Here is a 16,426-nt window from a genome sequence, read left to right as displayed (position 1 = left end):
CGCGGCTGCAATGCATCGATCGAGCTTGGACGACATTTCGATCGCAAGGAGCTCGCGTCGGCGTCACGCCGGCACCTCGCATTGCCTCGATGCCATCGACACCACGTGGCCACGATGCAGCCTCCGACCACCGACCATCCTCCCCGAGCCGACACGGTAGTATACTATCTCGACGTACCCTTGATAAGAGACACCCTAGCACTGCGCGATGCAAGAGAGTCGGCTCGGTCAACATGGCGCCCCAAGCGTTACGGCACGCGCCATCACAATGGAGCGTGCAGTGGTTTCGGTACATGAGTCGGCGTAGCATCTCGATGGCAACGGCAGAGCAGGCCTACCGCGACCTCCTCACGACGGTCGAGGCGCAAAAGGCGGCGACGAAGAAGGCGTCGGAGGCGCTTCTGGAGCAGTCGGCGCTCACGACGCTCGTCACCGAGCTCGACTGGCTCAAGAAACGCAAGGCTCGGGCCCATGTGCGCGTCCAGAAGCGCTGTGACCACCTCAAGGTGCTTCTTCTTCTTTTGTTGGCTGCCATTTTCAACACTGCCTGCGTAGCATCTCCGGCTCTGGTTCGACTCGTACGACATCGACAAGTCGGGTGGGATCTCGGTGCAGGAGCTCATTTGGCCGATGCTGGTCCTCGGATTCGCCAACACCCTCGCCGAGGTAGATCCTTGGCTTGCTTCCAGAGCACTCTAGTAGTGTACATTGGTATCAAGGTCAAAGCGCTCCTCGTTGCCGCCGACAGCGACGGCGACGGCCAAATCGGCTTTGACGACTTTGTCGAGATTATGAACGCACACGATACCAACGGTAAAGACAGCGTCCACCCGCTCGAGAAGCTCGTGCACCTCGTTGAGACGGGCCAGCTCGGGGTACCCCCTACTTGATACATTGAAAGATTGATGCATTTGTTATGAATGTGTCAGGACCGCAGTCTCTCGCTGCAGACACTCTTGCCATCGTACCAGCGCCAGCTCATGCTTTCCGCACTCATGTCGTACGGTGACGTCGCCACGACGCGGGCCGGGATGGCCGCGCGGGAGGCGAACGAAGCCGTGCTGAAACGAGCTACCATTGCCCTTGGCGCGTCCAAAGACCTTGGTAGTTCTTTCCAACGAACCCCGCCGTTGCCGCGCAAGAAGGCGTCGGTGGTCATGCCCAAACTCTCGGTAGCCTTTGGCGCCATTTTATGGACAAATGAGGTCCAGATTAGGTGCTGAGCCCGGTCGTCGTCCAGCGCCGGCTCGTTTACGAGAGCAAGAGGGAGCGCCGTGCCCATGCGTCGGAAGCCAATACGATGCATCTCTTCCTCGGTACGACCCCATCCCCATTGTCCGTCCGTTCTGCTGGCATCTTAGGGTAGTACTTGCTAGAAAACATGCTAGCGACCGGACCGTCCGACGCAGGTCGTCGGTCGAGTGCCGACGCCGCGATCCAACCGTCTGCGCGCTGAAAAGTACATCTTTTTCCAGTCCTCATCCCAGTCGTATGGTGCATGTGGTGCATACATGGGGTTGGGGTTAAATAGCAGCGTAGCCGTCGCCCGGTGCTTGGACGCGGTGGTAGGTGAGATCGAGTGCCATCAGCGGCGTCTCGGTCTCGCGCAAGCACGCTTGGCGCTCCTCGGTCGTCATTGTCACAAAGTCGGCGTCCGGCGTCACGCTCGAGGACGCCAGACTCCACTGGAACTGCAGCCGCGTTGGCGTCGTCGCGGTCATTTGGACGCGGGCAATGTAGGCCGTCGACGCGTCTTGGAGCGGCCAGGCGTAGAACGTGAGGCAGATCACTCCTGGTGATCGCACGTGACCCGTGTAATCGCCGTGGAGCCACGACGCACTCCACTCACGCAGCGTGTTGGCGCCGTTGGGAAAGACACGGGCAACGTGCAGTCGGTCGTCCAGGATGTACGTCGACCAGATGGTCGAGTGAATCGCGAGGTCCGAGCGCACCTACGCCAGGCGGGTCCAGGCGACTTGTCAAAAGACAAGAGAGGTGCAGATTACGTGCAAGACGTTGTGGACATCGAGGTGCATTCGAAAACAGTACGCCATTGTGACCCATTGGAGCAATGGCAGCACGGGGGCGGGGACACCTGGGTGGTGTGGCGGCAAGATCGCGCAGAGCCAGCGCCCGTCAAACGGCGACAATGGCTGGTGCAGCGGCCATGCTTCTTGGGGCTGCGCCTTGGCCTACGTGTCGTATCGTTTCGCATGCTAAGAAAGGATAGGGTTAGGGTCAACCATGTAGAGCTCCCGCAGCTGCGCGACAAACGGCTCAAACAAAGACGGAGTGCTATGAAGGTGCGGCGCGACCGCCTTGACATCGAGCACGAGCTGCGTATGCGAGTCGTAGCGGGAATAGCGCTGCAGCCACTGGTCGATGTAGGCTGCGAGAAGCGTCTTCCACGCCTGGAACAACGTCGTGAGCCGGTCCTTGTCCAAGAGACAGTCCGCGTCGTCGAGACAGAGCGCTTGCAGTTGCTGGACGAGGCTGGGATCAAAGAGTGACGTCGCGACGCCCAAGCACGTGGCTTCGAGCGTCGTCACGGGAACTGAGAGGCGGTCGACTAGCGTCGTACCGTTACAACCCTTTTTGAATGCCAGAGACGACGGGTGTACTACCCGCCAAGGGCAGAATGCGCGCGTGGTCGTCACGGTACATCTCGGTTGACAGCATATGGAGACGCGCAAAGAGCGGATGTAGCAGCTGCGACTGCACATGGCGGCTCACGATGGCGCCGCCGACGCCCGGTGGCAGCGCGCTCACAAACGCCAGAATGACACCCAATGACGCGTCAATGGAAGGGGAAGCGGGCGGCGACGGCGGCGTTGGTCGGATGGCGAACGCGGGTGACCGCGCCGACGCGACGACTTGCAAGACGGCGTCATGGCGCCGGACAAAGAGGTACGCCTAGTACGGCCCCGATGCAGCTGCCGGAAAAATGACGGTAGAAAAGGTCATTTCTGTACCGTCAACGTCGCGGCGGGCCACGCTTGGGACCACGAAAACGACCAGTCTCGCGTCAAAGGCACGTATGTACAATGCGCCAGCCCCGTCGCCTGCTCCATTTGTTTGAGAGAACTGGTGCGATCAACGATCCAAGGGACAATCTACCTGGTCGAAAACGTACTCTTGGCTCGGCAGCCACGTGCCGGTCGGATGCGTCGTCGACTGCACGTCGTCGACGATGCATGCACAGGGGACTTGGTCGCCGACACGGAGCGCGTTGGGCTCGCTCGCCGCGGGTTCAAACCGAAGAAAGACCACGTGCTGGGCGACTGCGTCCGGCGTCACGTTGGCAAGTGCAAACTCGACGGCGAGCGCACCGCGCGGTGTCTGCGTAGGACACTCGTGCGGAAACGATCTACAAGCTTGCAAGCGTCAGCCCGTACTAGTACAGCCATCGACGAATAGCTACGGGAGGACCTAAGCCACGGCATATATGAGTCGTCGTGGCCACAGTCATTGAGGGTGTACGATGGGTCGGGGCGGCAGCGTGAGCGGTAGCCGCCTACACAGTGTCGAACTCCTGGATCCGAACTCTAGTGGGCTGTACGTAGGGGTGTCGTAGCCGCCTTCAAACGGCGTTGGCCGTGGACAGACGCATGACGGCATGTAGAATTGCAACGCAGGCATCGCGTGCGTGGGTACTGAAGTCGTCTCACGTGATCGAATTAGGACGAACGGGGAAGAGGGGGCGTCGTGGTACCTGCGCGTTCCGAAGCAGAAGGATGAGTGCGATGACCAGTCACGGAGATGACACGCGCGCCTCGCACCATCTGGATCTCCCAAGTTGCACTTGGTCCTGTCATATTTGAGACCTAGGACTTGACTTTTGAAAAAATCCAAGAGTACGTGACAGCGCCGAGTCATCAGGATACGCGGCCGCGGACGCAGACCACCACCACGTCGCTTCTACAGCAGACACGCGTGCAGCGGGCCGTGATGACTGTACAGTAGAAGCAAGGGCTCGCGCGTCTCGCTACTCACGCGCCGAGCAGCTAACGGTCGTTCTTTTTGCCGTCTCTCGGCGCCAATGGAGGTGGCCTACGTCATCGCCGCCGGCCGTTGGACTGCACTCGTCCGCCTTCTCTACCGCATTTGTGCGTTTACAAATCGGAATATGCGAATAACGTCAACGGTCGTCGTCAGAAGTGGGGGCGTGTGGTACTCTGCAAACAAGGCGATTCGGCGTTCGCACCTGGCGCACGTAGACAGACGCAATATGCATGGGTTGTTTCAGAACGCTCCATTTTGATGCCACCTTTGCGTGGGTTCGACACCCGACGCCGTAGCTCTCGATCGCCCCTTCTCGATGCCCATCGTCTGCCTCGGCGACCATGAGGGGGTCGTGACAGCACCCCTTTTTCGGAAACACGTCAGTCGGCAGCCGTCAAATTGCCATTTTCTTTGGTCGGCGACAATGGCATCCATGACACCCTTACCACGCACGGTCTCGGTCCCTCTTGTCGCAGCGGTCGCTGGCGCGTGGTACTGGGCGCACCCACCGAGCGTGCAGTGGGCCTCCTTCTTTGCCGCCGCGGGCTTCTCGTGCATCGAGTTCTCATGGTATGCGACGACAACCGAGGCGGCCAACGGCGACCTCTCGTTCACGCCGTTCGCCGCGACCTGCCGCCCGGGACACACGACTTGGGCGCAGTTCTGGGTAAGTTGATCTTGGTGTCTTTGAATCAAGCGCTTGACGCTGGCGTAGGCCAACGTGCTGTATACGCCGCTGCTGCTTTTCACGTACCGCGCGTGGCTGCCGTCGGCCTTTCTGCGCGTCGTTCTCTTCCCGCTCAACATTTGGCTCCTTGAAATCGTCGAGGGCTACGGCCTCATGCTCGTCTTTGGCCGCAACATTGCCTGGACGTACAACACGCCGGACGCCTACTTTCACAACAATATCCGCACAGGCTTTGCGGGTCTCTGGTTCCTGCTCGGCCTCGCGCTCGAGGTCGTTGGCTACACGCTCGTGGATGGGCTCGGCGGTGCGGCCGCGCAAGCGCTGCCCATCGAGGTGGCTGTCGCTGGCGCCGGTCTGCTCCATGCTGCGCGGTATTACCACCGCTAAGATACACCCGCGTCCCACCACGCTAGTCAGAGGTTCGTGATTGCCAAACGATGACTCGACTAGCTATTACTAAGCGAACGCCGAGTATAATCGTTCGGGCCGTCCTCATATGTCTGCGACGCCCAGATGTCGAGTCGTGTTGCGGTGCCGACTAAGAAATACACCCGCTTGAATCCATGTATGCGGTCAAGGATCATTGGCCAAATGATGCAAACGTCTCTCTGATTGGCGCAGAGGAGCCTCCCTGATGCGGCTCCTTGGGCACATGCCTGCATTGCCGTCGTTGAAAAGTTTCAATTATAAGAGGAATAAGCATATTCAATTTTGTCCAAGGCAAGAGCCCGGAACAACGAACGTCGAGCTGTGGATGCTCATGTAACCCTGACTCGTCCGACGTGTACACTGCAGTACCGGTATGTATGATTGTCCGACCGTCGTCGTCTCTGGACGCGACCCCGTCGCAGGTCTTGATGGCTGCCACATGGGGTCGAATAACGTCGGGAGATTGGGATGATTCGTCTTCAAGGATCGCATTTTCAAAGGCCGGACGCACTGGCTGCTGATCCGTGCGCGCGTCTGTGCACCAACGACGTCGTCGATGGTCGGTGGGACGTTTGGTCAAACGCTATGGTCGGCGACGGCCATATTGCTCGGAGAGGCGGTTGCAGAGATACTGTGCCGCCACCGACTGCTACGTTGTTGCTGAAATGCGTGATTTCCCCTGTATTTTTCACTGACATCGCCCTTCTCCGATGACTCTAAACGAAATAACGTCAACAGCGGCGTCAACAGCAACATCCTGAGAGACGTTTGCGCAACCACTCGCGTTCTGATCCCAGCGTCGCTCAACGTTGACGGGTGGGAAGCTCGACAGCCGTCTTTCTAACCTCGTTGGTACAGTATTCTAGAATTCCAATATTGTACACTTTTGAGTCTCGTATTATGCTCTTGTGACCAAGGAAGGGAATGGCTGTTGAGAAATCGGTGCGGATTCCTCAAATCGTCCGGCATCGATCTTTTTGGCCAATGGGCAAACGACAACGATTTTGGCGCGCGCGGATTGGCGAAAAAGTAGCGAATGGGATCGCTTCCTCGCTTGCAACTCCAATTTTTGGACGAATCACGGACCGCCAATGATGATGATTATGGCGCTCTACTTCAACGTGCTACCATCTTCAGCGGGTCGAAGTCGGAATCATTCGCATGGCCACGCTGGCGACGACGTGGCATGCGCTGCCGCGCTGGGTGCACCTGCTTCTGCTTGCCAAGGCGTCGGACGGGACACTCCCGTCGCACCTCGCGACCGTCGTGCGCGTCGCTGTCTATGGCACGACGCCCCGCCGCCATCCGCACGCATCGATTGCGCCGGCGCGGCCGCTCGCCGTGCTGCCGCCGTACCACTCGACCGTTTACAACGCATGCGCGCAGCCACAGTCGCACATCGTACTCCTTCACGGCTGGGGCATGAGCTCCAAGGACTGGGCGACGACGGCGAAGAAGCTCGCGCACCACCACGCGGTGCTCACGCTGGACTTTTACGGCCATGGCGCATCCCCGTACCTTCCTCAGAACGACATGCACGACCCGAACGTCCTCGTGCACCAAGTCCGTGACGCGATCGAGCGCGCTGGCTGGGCGACGGCGCAGGTGACGATCGCAGGTATCTCGATGGGCTCGGCCATCGCGCTGCGCTACAGCCAGCGACATCCCGACTCGGTGTACGCAACTCCTTTAAGGATCCAACGCCTGATGGATCTTGGTGTATTAGACGCCGCCTCATTTTGCTCTGCGGCGCCGGCATGGCGGTCAGTCGCTGGTATGCGCTTACAGAGACCATGTCCCGCTGGAACAATGCGATGCTGCTGCGCATCCACGAGCTCAACGCGACGTCGCCGTTCTGGCACATGGTCTTTCACCGTGTGTCGGTGCTGCGGGCGATGATCAGTCATAGCTACCTCACGCGCCTCACGCCAGAGTACGGCGTCAACCAGGCGACGCTCCAAGCCGAGACGTTGGCCAAAGTCCACGCGTGCATTTGGCCCATGGTCGACGTCCTCCACCCGCTGCAGCTGGAGTTGTTTGACGAGGCGCCGCAACACGTACAGATCGTACCGGGTGTCGACCATGCGCTCTTTTGTCTCTTGATTAACGACCTCGCACTGCACGCCAAGCCCGAGCTGTGGCTTTAGGAGCTTCTTTTTTTCAAATTTGTTGCGAGTTGATGTCCTCTAGTCTCCTCGTTGTCTTGAAGTAATGACTCAGGGGTCCAAGGTGTGGGAAGTCAACTTGCAGCAGAGCTATGTCAAGTTGAGAGGGTCAGGCACTACTACCGCGCACGGAGGTAGCACGAGGTTCGAGTCCTGGTATGATTGCTCGTTTCAAGTGCACCCGCAGCACAAGGTACCGAGTGAATGCATGCTGATAAGCCCACCAACGTTCCACATATCGAGTCACAAGACCGACAAGCGTGACGACATTGCTTCGATGTGCCTGGCGGTGCGAACACACCACATGTGCATCGTCGATGGGCTACCGGTTGCAACTACCAGCGCCTTGCAGGTGTTCTCAGTCGAACGACTCATTGTGTACATCAACTGCTGGCGTTTTCTCGGAATCGCTCGCGCCGTTGACGGGTTGGTGGCGGCCAACGGCCCTATAAATACCACCGCGGGCACGGCTCCATCCTCGCTTCATCTTTACTTTCAACTTATAACCAAACGCCATGTCGATCCTCCAGCGGGCAGCCGACTACTGCGCGTCTCCAGCGTTTGAACGCGTCTTTGAGAAATTTGCCGAGTGCGCTGCTGACGCTACCCCCGACGTCGCTCAATTGAGAACGTGTAGGGAACACGCGTCGGCGTTCTTTGATTCGGTCGACTCGGACGACGTCGAGCACAAGCACGAGTACAAGGAGCTCCATGACGCGTACCTCAAGATTTTCGAAGACCGGCTCCAAGGTCGTCTCTTCTTGGTCGGACGCGGAGAGATTGAGGTGGGAATTAGGCTTCCTCGAGGACGAAGGCGGGACGACGGCGCAGTTTTACGCGGCGTGCAAGGACATTCTCGATGAAAAAGACGACCATGGCGAGTACGCCTGGTTCGTCAACCGTCTTCTCGCCTCGATGGAGTACAAGCTCTTTTATGGCCTCATGCGCAACGAAGCCCGGCAACAGCTCCGTCGTCGCAAGTAAAAACATGAAAAACAGATGACAATTATGTACACATCCTAGCACTATCTACTATGGACACTGTAGACTTCTTGCATGAGGCTACATTACCAGGTAGAACGAGCAAGGAAGCGAGAGAGGCATGGCTGGAAAGGACAGCGGTCGCCTTGCCAATACCACATGAGCGATCGATGCGCCGATATTGAAGCTCGCCTTTTGTCAAATTTGTGGGCATACAACATGAGGAACCGAGTGCGTTCGGGTGATGGCTCACCATTGTCTATATGCAGATTTTCGCCTCCATGAGGTGCCAACGATGATCTCCAATCGCACCAATCGCAGTGTACCAACATCCGGATAAAACTGTGCCCCGGTGTATATCATTGTCAACAACAATTTCTTCTGCTGCAGACCTCGCACGAGGACGGGACGTAGCGTTTCGTACTCCCCACAGAATCTTGTATCGATGTGCCAAGTTGCAGCGAGTTGGATTTTGAACGTGATTTCGGCGACCGAAAGCCCTGCGGCGGCGACTGCGACGAGCGCATCGGCGTGGATTGGTCGAAAAAGGACAGCAATTAAAACCAATGAAACCAATTAGAAAATGAATTCTATTTTATAGTGGTTTCAAGCCATGGGACTCGTCTTTTTTAATCGGACCAATCTCGAGTCCAAGCCTATCATGCGAGCAAGGGACAGGCTCCAAGTTGGAGCCTCGGATTTGTTACGTCCATACGTCCATGTACAGCTATACATGTTCGTCTTGCTGTATGAGGTGACCGCGCAACGCGCAAGCCGAGGGCTTGCGAGAGATGAAATGCTGGAAAGGACAGCGGTGGCCGTGCGAATGCCATATCTAGCCACAAATAAAGCACCGTTGGTGTCATTTTATAGACATGCCACATTTAACCACATTTACGCGCTGGCATTTTTGGAATTGGCAGGCATGGCGACGACGACGGGGTCGGGGACGACGTCGCCGACGGGACGCAAGCGTCGGCGCGAGAGCATCGAGGTACGCACGTCATGGACCATGCGCGTGCATCTCACGACCGTATGTAGGCGCTCGAGTGCACGATCTGCTGCGAGTTTTGCACGACGCAGGGCGGCCATCGCCTCGCGAGCCTCGCGTGCGGCCACTTTTTTGGCCAGAGCTGCATCGAGCGCTGGGTCAAGACGAGCAAGACGTGTCCGATCTGCAACCGGGTCGTGAAGCGCAACGACGTGCGCATCCACTTTACCGATACGATCGCGGCCGTCGACAATGGCCGCCAGGAAGAGTACAACCAAAAGTACTTGGCCGAAAAACAAGCGCGCATGCAGGTACAGGCCCGCAAGACGACCACGACATAGACGATAGAGCTGTATATGCAATAGGCCGAAATGGACGTCGCGCGGCTCAAGCTGCAGGTCACGACGACCACGCAAGAGATCGAGACGCAAAAACAGCGCATCATGGAACTGCTGGCCGAGAACTCGCGGCTCAAAACCGCACCAGTCGTTCTCTCAGACGACAGTGACGGCGACGACGATGACGAGAAGGAAGAGGACGAGATGAATGCCGCTGCACGGCTCGAGTACATGCGCGTGACCGACGGGCCGATTCCTTGTATTGAAGCCCGCGTCTGCGGCTTCTCGTCAACCTGTGACATGGTCTGCATTGGCACGCGAACGCATGTAGCCAATGACGATGGCGCCCAGCATGGGTTGCTCCAGGTCCCCACCGATCGCTTGAGTGACCGAGAGACGATGACGGCTTCTTTATTAGGTGAGCACGCTGGATGTGCACCACCGTGTGTCGATTCCGTTGCACAAGTCGCCTGTCCGCGACCTCGGCTTCTCACACGACGACGCTCTTGTCGCGACCACAGCCTTTGACGCCAAGCTCCTCCTCGTACACACGTCTTCTTCTTCTCCTTGCCAAGGACTCTGAAATGTCCTGTCTAGACTAGTACGAAGTCCCACACGTGTGTGCTCAAGTACAACCTTCCGTTTCCTGGCTGGTCGTGCACGTGGGATGTGGCCAACCCGTTTCTGGTACGAATTGTCTCGACTGGTTACGAACGAGAATTAATGATGCGACGGGCGTGGATGTAGATTTACTGCGGCCACCACAATGACCAGATCTCGGTTTTTGATATTCGGCGCACCGGGTCGCCTGTCCAGAGTCTGGCCCACCAGCTGAAGCAGCCCGTGCACTCGATTTGCACCATGCAGCACGGCTCCACCAAGGTCCGTTCACTGTTTTATCTTTTATTTCGACGTAAAGAATGATATATGTAGACCATTGTGGCGGCGACGTTCACTGGCGTGTCCATGTGGCACGCCTCGGACGGTGTCACGGTACCGACTGACCCGAGCTTGAACATGGAAGTCAAAAATTGCTTTTCGATGGGCCACAACCAAGTCCGGCCGACGCAGTTGATCGTCTCGACCCGGACACAACTGCCATCGTCGCCGGCCCAGCACTTTGTCTTGTCGGTGCAACAGACCAACAACCAGCTACAGACTGTGTCCGATGCGGTCGTTCAGGTACCTTTTCGGTCTGTAAAATCTCAACAAAAAAATGACGTGGCGTAGGGCCACCGCACGCCGTCGGCGCTGTCTCGGTCGGCCATGTGGCACCTGCCGCATCAAGGCAGCTCCGTGGTCGCGTCAGCCGACGAGGATTCGCACCAGTTGTGGCTCTGGGAAACAACGTCTGGTAACGTTGTGCGCAAGCTGGACCCGAAGTTGCCGTCGTCGATCGTCGATGTTCAGCACGGGGTCGTCCCGAACGTCGCGGCCGAGCAAGGCTGGCTCGCCGTCATGAGCAAGGAGGCGCTCGTCCTGTACAAGTCGGCGGCGTCGGCCCCTAGCACCCAGCGCACCTCGTCGATGTCATTCTTTAGTCCAATCGCTTCCCAAGGTCAGGCCACCCAGCGAGCGAGGGCATAAAGTGATGATGATTTTTGTTTGCTTTCTTCAACTGTCATGCTGCCACGTGGGATCGCGCTTTTGATTGGCGGAATGGTGTTTTACACGGTGGTATTTGTGTGTGTGTGAAATGTATTTTTCACGTGTGTGCCAGTTACTAAATGTGGCACGTTGGTCGATAGATGTGGCACATTGGCAGATAAATTTGGCACGGGCGCCCGATGACAGCCACCGTCGTCTTTGCATGGGGCTCTGGTGGCTGCCACAGCATACTGCAACCGCGCTCATGGTCCAGTAGGCTCGGATGGACAGCTCGGCCTTGGCGACAGCGTGGACCACGCCGAGCCGCGGCCGCTTGACCTCGGCGCCTTGCGCAGCCCGTTGGCGCTGGCCACGGGCGGCTGCCATAGCGCTGGTACGGCGTCGGTTCTATCTCGGCGCTCGTGCTCGACGCTCTCGTAGCTGTGGATGCAACTGGCGCGCTGTACATGTGGGGCAGCAACGCCCACGCCCAGCTGCATCTCGAGGCACCGACGGCGCATGCGCCTGCACAGATCGCGATCGAGGTAGGCGTGGCGTCTCGACTGTGTCCATTGACGTCTGAACGTGTAGCCGCCCGTCACGCTTGTGCGCTGCGGCTGGTCGCATACCATCGCTGTTGCCACGCACGCCGATGGTCTCTCGGCGGTCTATAGCTGGGGTAGCAACCAGCACGACCAGCTCGGCCAGACAACGGCGCCAGGTAGGCTCTGGAAGCAGCTGCAGAAGAGCACGTTCGAATGCGTACGTAGACAAAGCAACCCTCGTGCAACAGCCACTGCGCTTTCCCACGCCTGTGCTGGCCGTTGCCAGTGTCGCGAGTGGCTGGAAGCACTCGCTCCTTGCGACCAGCGATGGTCGAGTACGCCTCCTCGCTCCTCGAGTGCTGCTGACATGGCGTACGTAGGTGTTTGCCTGGGGCCATGGCCGGTCGGGCGAGCTCGGACTTGGGCCCGCGACGCTTCGTGCACCAACACCGACAGTGGTGCCAATCGACGGTGCCGTCGCAGCGGTCTACTGCGGGTGGCAGCATTCGGTGTTCCACTTGACGTCCAAGGGTCTTGCCGTTGCTGGCAGCAACCGACACGGGCAGCTCGGGCTTCGCAACGAGGTGCGTTGACCGGAATCCAGCAATGTGCGAAAATCTGGAAAATCTGAAAAAAAAACGACTCACCCAAAAAGCAATAGCGTCGCCAGCAGGTCTTTGAACCCACGCCGATCCTCGAGGCCGATGTCGCTGCGCCCTTTCGCTGTGACCTCGTCGCTGTCGGGTGGCATCATGTCGTGGGCGTTCGCGACGGCGCCGTCTTCTCGTGGGGCAAAGGCTCGTTCGGTCAGCTCGGTAGGTTGCCTCCCTCGTCTTTTCCAGCGGCGTGGATGAACTTGCTACTGTAGGCCATGGCGGTGTCGACGCAGAGCGTACACCCCGCCGCCTGGTGATGGACGAGCGCATCGACCACGTGGCGTGTGGCTCGGAGCACTCACTTCTTGGTACGTCGATCGAGGAAGCGTCTCTCACCTCATGTCGCCTCTACGACTAGTGGCAGCGAGCGGCCGACTCTACTCGTGCGGCTGGGGCGAACATGGGAATCTGGGGCACGGCGACACGCAGAGCGTAGCGAGGCCGACGGCCATTGCGTACTTTGACATGCATCGCCTGCGTGTGTTCTCGGCGGTGGCGGCCGGCGCGACCTCGTTTGCCATGGCGACGAGCCAGCGCACTTGATTATCGATAGCCTCACTATTACGAGAGGCTAGAAGTTAAGAAACCCCAAGGCCGCTAGAGAGACTGGTGCTACCAGTTCGTAGTGTAGAGATGCTACGACGGCTGCACACTTGCGCTTCTCGCAACGTGAGACTCGAATGAATCCGTGATCTTTAGCCCACGCTTGCTGGCGACCAGGACCGGCCATGTTGCTGCCTTGCCCGCGTGCGCCTTGTCTCTGAGCCGTCAACGTCAACAGGCGTTGTCTCTGGCACGACGCCATCGTCCTCGCCGTCGCCTAGTACCTTGCCTCTCTACTCACTACTGCGATCAACGAGCGCGGGCGCTTGGCGCATGCAGGTCATCGTTATCGTGGCTGCGTCATGGCCGGTCGCCAGCCACGTCAACGGTCGCATGACATGGCAGCGCCTGTCGCAGAGCACCCCGGGGCACAAGAAAATGCATCTGCTCCACATGTGTTGACGTATCCGGTGTACGTGCCCCGGTAATTCCAGGTGGTGGAATCTTGCATTTTCGAGATTGCACCAAGTCGCATGCTGGCGTACGTCTTCGTCGCCGGCCTCGCGTACGTGGCGCTGCGGCTCTACCTCACGCCCCGCAAGATCCTCATCAACTGGGTCGCCAACTCGCACCTGTACTACTACTTCCACCTGCGCCAGGTGCGGCAGCGTCATGCGACGCCGGGCTACAAGGGCACGTCGCACGAAGCCGCCGCCTTGGATGGCCACGCGGCCATCGTCACGGCGCCCTTCCTCGACGACAACTACGCCTACCTGCTCATTGACAAGGCGTCGGGCGACTGCGCGCTCGTGGATCCCGCCGACCCGTACGCGCTGCTTGACGTCTGGCGCGAGGTCGTCCTACGCTATCGCAATGACCATCGCATCACCTTGCGCCTCAAGTACATCTTGACGACGCACAAGCACTTTGACCACGCGGGCGGCAACAAGATCCTCGCGGCCGAGTTTCCCGACGTCGTTGTCGTCGGTGGCATCCTCGACAACGTCCTCGGCGCGACCAAGCTCACGTGGCATAAGGATGTGCTCATGCTTGGCAGCCTCCGCATCGAGACGCTGGCGCTGCCGTGCCATACCATCGTCCGTCCTTCGCTGCTTGCGATTCCGTTGATGAGTGTGAGGATGTGTACTAGGGCCATGTCGGGTATTATGTCACGGCGCCGGGCAAGTCCAAGGACGGCTGTGTCTTTACCGGCGATACATGTGCTTTGGATTCGTCTCTGGAACTCGATCGTCTCATGCTCTTGCTCATATAGTGTTTGTGGCCGGGACGGGGCGATTCTTTGAAGGCAACGGCGACCAGGTAGACGCAAAAGATGCGCTTCAGGCATGGAGGATGGACGATTTGGTAGATGTACCGCAACCTGCATGTGGTGCTGGGCGGTCTTCCCCAGACGACTACGGTATATGGCGGCCACGAGTACACGCTGGAGAACCTTGCATTTGCGCTGTTTGTCGAGCCAGAGAACGAAGCCGTCAAGGCCAAGGTTGTCTTCTCGCATCCTCTTTTGATGGATTGAGGGTGGCTCAAGGCAAGGGCGTAGATCGAGTGGGCGATTGAGCAGCGCAAGCAGCGACTGCCGACGGTCCCGTCGACGCTCGCAGACGAGCGGGCGACGAATCCGTTCCTGCGCACCGACGTGCCCGCCGTCGCCCAAGCGATAGCAACCCATCATGTACGTACTCCACCTAGTGTCCTATATCTCTTCTTTCCTGATGCGATTTTGGATGTAGCATGCCAAGCACCCCAAGCACCCCGGCGAGCTCGTGCAGTGTCTTCGCGAGATGAAGGACGCCGACGTGCATGTCAAGGAGATGGCAGCGATCGATGCGTAGGACCTTTATACGTGGATGGTGGATGAGACGCTCAGAATGTTGTATGTACTAGACGCTTCTAAGGTTTTGAAAATGGAGATGCGTGGCCGATCCAAGTGGTCACCATGCTACTCGTTTCAGTGAAAAACAAACGATTCGTCGTACTTTCTACTCGCTCTGCATCGCTGCTATTAGTTGAAGGTACTGCAGTCCCCATTGACTCGTTGCCATCGAGCGGCAACTCAACACCTCGTTTGCCGGGCTCGTCCAAAGATGATGCTTCAGAAAGGCAAACATGACGCCTGGCCATCGGTGCGCTAGATACCGAGCCACTGTCCGCGACGGGCTGCTTGTCGGCGAGTGTGGCATCCAGCGATCGATGCGTACGACCTGCTACATACATTGTACTGGACGGCGAACAGGTGCCACGTCCTTTATGGCGTGGGGTGTCGACAGTTCAAGGTGCTCCCGACTACAGTCTGTGCCATCGACAAGGTCGCTTGCCACTGACGCGCGTTTGAACGGACGAAGGAAGCAATTGGCGGTGAGGCGTCCAGGTCCGAGCTCGTGCGTAGTGGACGCAAGGCGAGACTGTGGAAGGGCTTGGTGGCACCTCGACCTCGGACAGCACCATCGTAGTTTCAACCTCAAGAAACATCGCGCTCGCGATCAGCCCACCCTCGCTCGCTCCTTCTTCTTCATGGCCCACACATCATGCTGCGCTGCGTCTCCTTGGGCCCATCTCTCACGCAGAGCAGTGTCGTTGCTGGACTTGAACTCGCGGTTGGCCGCATCAACGCGACAACTTTTGGGGTCTGGTATGCGCCTAGGTCATGAATCCTGCTAGCAACCTCGACCACAGACACTGCGAGCCTGGATCATGATGGCACTGATCGGCCAGCCGGGCAGACCTCCAACATGACCGACGTGTACCAAGCTGGAGGCCAGAACGCCAAGGGCCTCACAAAACGCAATCATGTGCATGCAAGTGGACTGTATCATCAACGTCATGTCAATGGCAAGGAGTCGCTAGCCGCGCCACTCTACTCGTCGTCCTCATCGCTCTCTTCCTCTTCGGCGTTCTCGAGCCAGTCGATGAAGGGTGTCAGCGCCTTCTTGAGCGCAATTGCATGGGCGTCCGTGACTTCGTAGTGCGCGTAGTTCTTACGCGTCTCGTCGACCGACCACGAAAGGATCGTGTCTTCGGCCAGAACATCCTCGTCGTACAGCAGCTTGAGAATCACGGGGAACGAGTGGAGGAGCGCGGGGACCTTGACCGCGCAAAAGTGCTCGGTGAGCGCAATGAGCTGGAACTGGAGGCGCTCCGAGTCGACGAGCTTCTCGAGCACGCGCGCGTACTTGGCAATCTCGTTGACGGCGAGAATCTGCGCCGTAAAGGCGGCGCCAAAGAAGATGGCCAAGCGGTCGCCGACCAGCAGCGCCGCATTCGTCTGCTGCTTGACGACCTCGTCCAAGATGGCCGCGTCCGACCGCGGCGACGACAAGAAGGCCGTCAGCGACTCGACAGCCGACTCGATCGCGCCGTCGTCGTCGACGTTGAGGTTCTCGAGGGCCGCCGCCGCGGCAAGGTCGGCCGCCGCCTGCTCGGCCGCGTTGGCTGCCATGGCCGCATGCGCCGCTGCTTCAATGGCTTCGGCTTCGCGCGCGG

The 16,426-nt window shown here is 58.7% G+C and overlaps 9 protein-coding genes across 9 annotated transcripts; 7 read left to right on the top strand and 2 right to left on the bottom strand.

Moving 5' to 3' along the window:
• Positions 1-236: 236 nt before the first annotated feature.
• SPRG_13118 (hypothetical protein) lies at positions 237-1,478 on the top strand. The gene is made up of 6 exons (XM_012351987.1): positions 237-506; positions 556-666; positions 720-875; positions 930-1,172; positions 1,217-1,316; positions 1,377-1,478. The coding sequence occupies exons 1-6, from the start codon at positions 294-296 to the stop codon at positions 1,454-1,456; spliced, it is 903 nt and encodes a 300-aa protein (XP_012207377.1). The 5' UTR covers positions 237-293; the 3' UTR covers positions 1,457-1,478.
• Positions 1,479-1,523: 45 nt separating this feature from the next.
• Positions 1,524-3,639, bottom strand: SPRG_13117 (hypothetical protein; the record flags this gene model as incomplete). The annotated part of the gene is made up of 9 exons (XM_012351986.1): positions 1,524-1,952; positions 2,007-2,192; positions 2,244-2,569; positions 2,625-2,913; positions 2,973-3,062; positions 3,118-3,367; positions 3,422-3,429; positions 3,481-3,514; positions 3,560-3,639. 9 exons carry the CDS (start codon positions 3,637-3,639, stop codon positions 1,524-1,526), a joined length of 1,692 nt encoding a protein of 563 aa, XP_012207376.1.
• A 718-nt stretch (positions 3,640-4,357) lies between these two features.
• Positions 4,358-5,109, top strand: SPRG_13116 (hypothetical protein). Its single transcript, XM_012351985.1, has 2 exons — positions 4,358-4,669; positions 4,718-5,109. Exons 1-2 carry the CDS (start codon positions 4,427-4,429, stop codon positions 5,075-5,077), a joined length of 603 nt encoding a protein of 200 aa, XP_012207375.1. The 5' UTR covers positions 4,358-4,426; the 3' UTR covers positions 5,078-5,109.
• Positions 5,110-6,233: 1,124 nt separating this feature from the next.
• Positions 6,234-7,266, top strand: SPRG_13115 (hypothetical protein; the record flags this gene model as incomplete). Its single annotated transcript, XM_012351984.1, has 2 exons — positions 6,234-6,795; positions 6,846-7,266. Exons 1-2 carry the CDS (start codon positions 6,281-6,283, stop codon positions 7,264-7,266), a joined length of 936 nt encoding a protein of 311 aa, XP_012207374.1. The 5' UTR covers positions 6,234-6,280.
• Positions 7,267-7,799: 533 nt separating this feature from the next.
• On the top strand, positions 7,800-8,315 carry SPRG_13114 (hypothetical protein; the record flags this gene model as incomplete). Its single annotated transcript, XM_012351983.1, has 3 exons — positions 7,800-7,873; positions 7,922-8,034; positions 8,081-8,315. The coding sequence occupies 3 exons, from the start codon at positions 7,800-7,802 to the stop codon at positions 8,266-8,268; spliced, it is 375 nt and encodes a 124-aa protein (XP_012207373.1). The 3' UTR covers positions 8,269-8,315.
• An 855-nt stretch (positions 8,316-9,170) lies between these two features.
• Positions 9,171-11,181, top strand: SPRG_13113 (hypothetical protein; the record flags this gene model as incomplete). Its single annotated transcript, XM_012351982.1, has 8 exons — positions 9,171-9,259; positions 9,307-9,567; positions 9,622-9,960; positions 10,013-10,138; positions 10,192-10,281; positions 10,342-10,476; positions 10,528-10,776; positions 10,825-11,181. The coding sequence occupies exons 1-8, from the start codon at positions 9,191-9,193 to the stop codon at positions 11,179-11,181; spliced, it is 1,626 nt and encodes a 541-aa protein (XP_012207372.1). The 5' UTR covers positions 9,171-9,190.
• Positions 11,182-11,363: 182 nt separating this feature from the next.
• SPRG_13112 (hypothetical protein) lies at positions 11,364-12,925 on the top strand (the record flags this gene model as incomplete). Its single annotated transcript, XM_012351981.1, has 8 exons — positions 11,364-11,415; positions 11,459-11,575; positions 11,623-11,726; positions 11,773-12,061; positions 12,107-12,310; positions 12,388-12,541; positions 12,595-12,690; positions 12,741-12,925. The coding sequence occupies exons 2-8, from the start codon at positions 11,465-11,467 to the stop codon at positions 12,923-12,925; spliced, it is 1,143 nt and encodes a 380-aa protein (XP_012207371.1). The 5' UTR covers positions 11,364-11,415; positions 11,459-11,464.
• Positions 12,926-13,438: 513 nt separating this feature from the next.
• On the top strand, positions 13,439-14,932 carry SPRG_13111 (hypothetical protein). The gene is made up of 7 exons (XM_012351980.1): positions 13,439-14,022; positions 14,076-14,145; positions 14,199-14,245; positions 14,295-14,429; positions 14,487-14,618; positions 14,677-14,774; positions 14,831-14,932. The coding sequence occupies exons 1-7, from the start codon at positions 13,459-13,461 to the stop codon at positions 14,838-14,840; spliced, it is 1,056 nt and encodes a 351-aa protein (XP_012207370.1). The 5' UTR covers positions 13,439-13,458; the 3' UTR covers positions 14,841-14,932.
• An 868-nt stretch (positions 14,933-15,800) lies between these two features.
• On the bottom strand, positions 15,801-16,382 carry SPRG_21239 (hypothetical protein; the record flags this gene model as incomplete). Its single annotated transcript, XM_012352000.1, has 1 exon — positions 15,801-16,382. One exon carries the CDS (start codon positions 16,380-16,382, stop codon positions 15,801-15,803), a length of 582 nt encoding a protein of 193 aa, XP_012207390.1.
• Positions 16,383-16,426: the final 44 nt, after the last annotated feature.

This window comes from Saprolegnia parasitica, assembly GCF_000151545.1.
Source record: "Saprolegnia parasitica CBS 223.65 unplaced genomic scaffold supercont2.90, whole genome shotgun sequence".
Classification (NCBI taxonomy): domain Eukaryota; phylum Oomycota; class Saprolegniomycetes; order Saprolegniales; family Saprolegniaceae; genus Saprolegnia; species Saprolegnia parasitica.
Note: the sequence above shows the minus strand (reverse complement) of the source record. Positions and strands in the feature narration are given on the sequence as shown.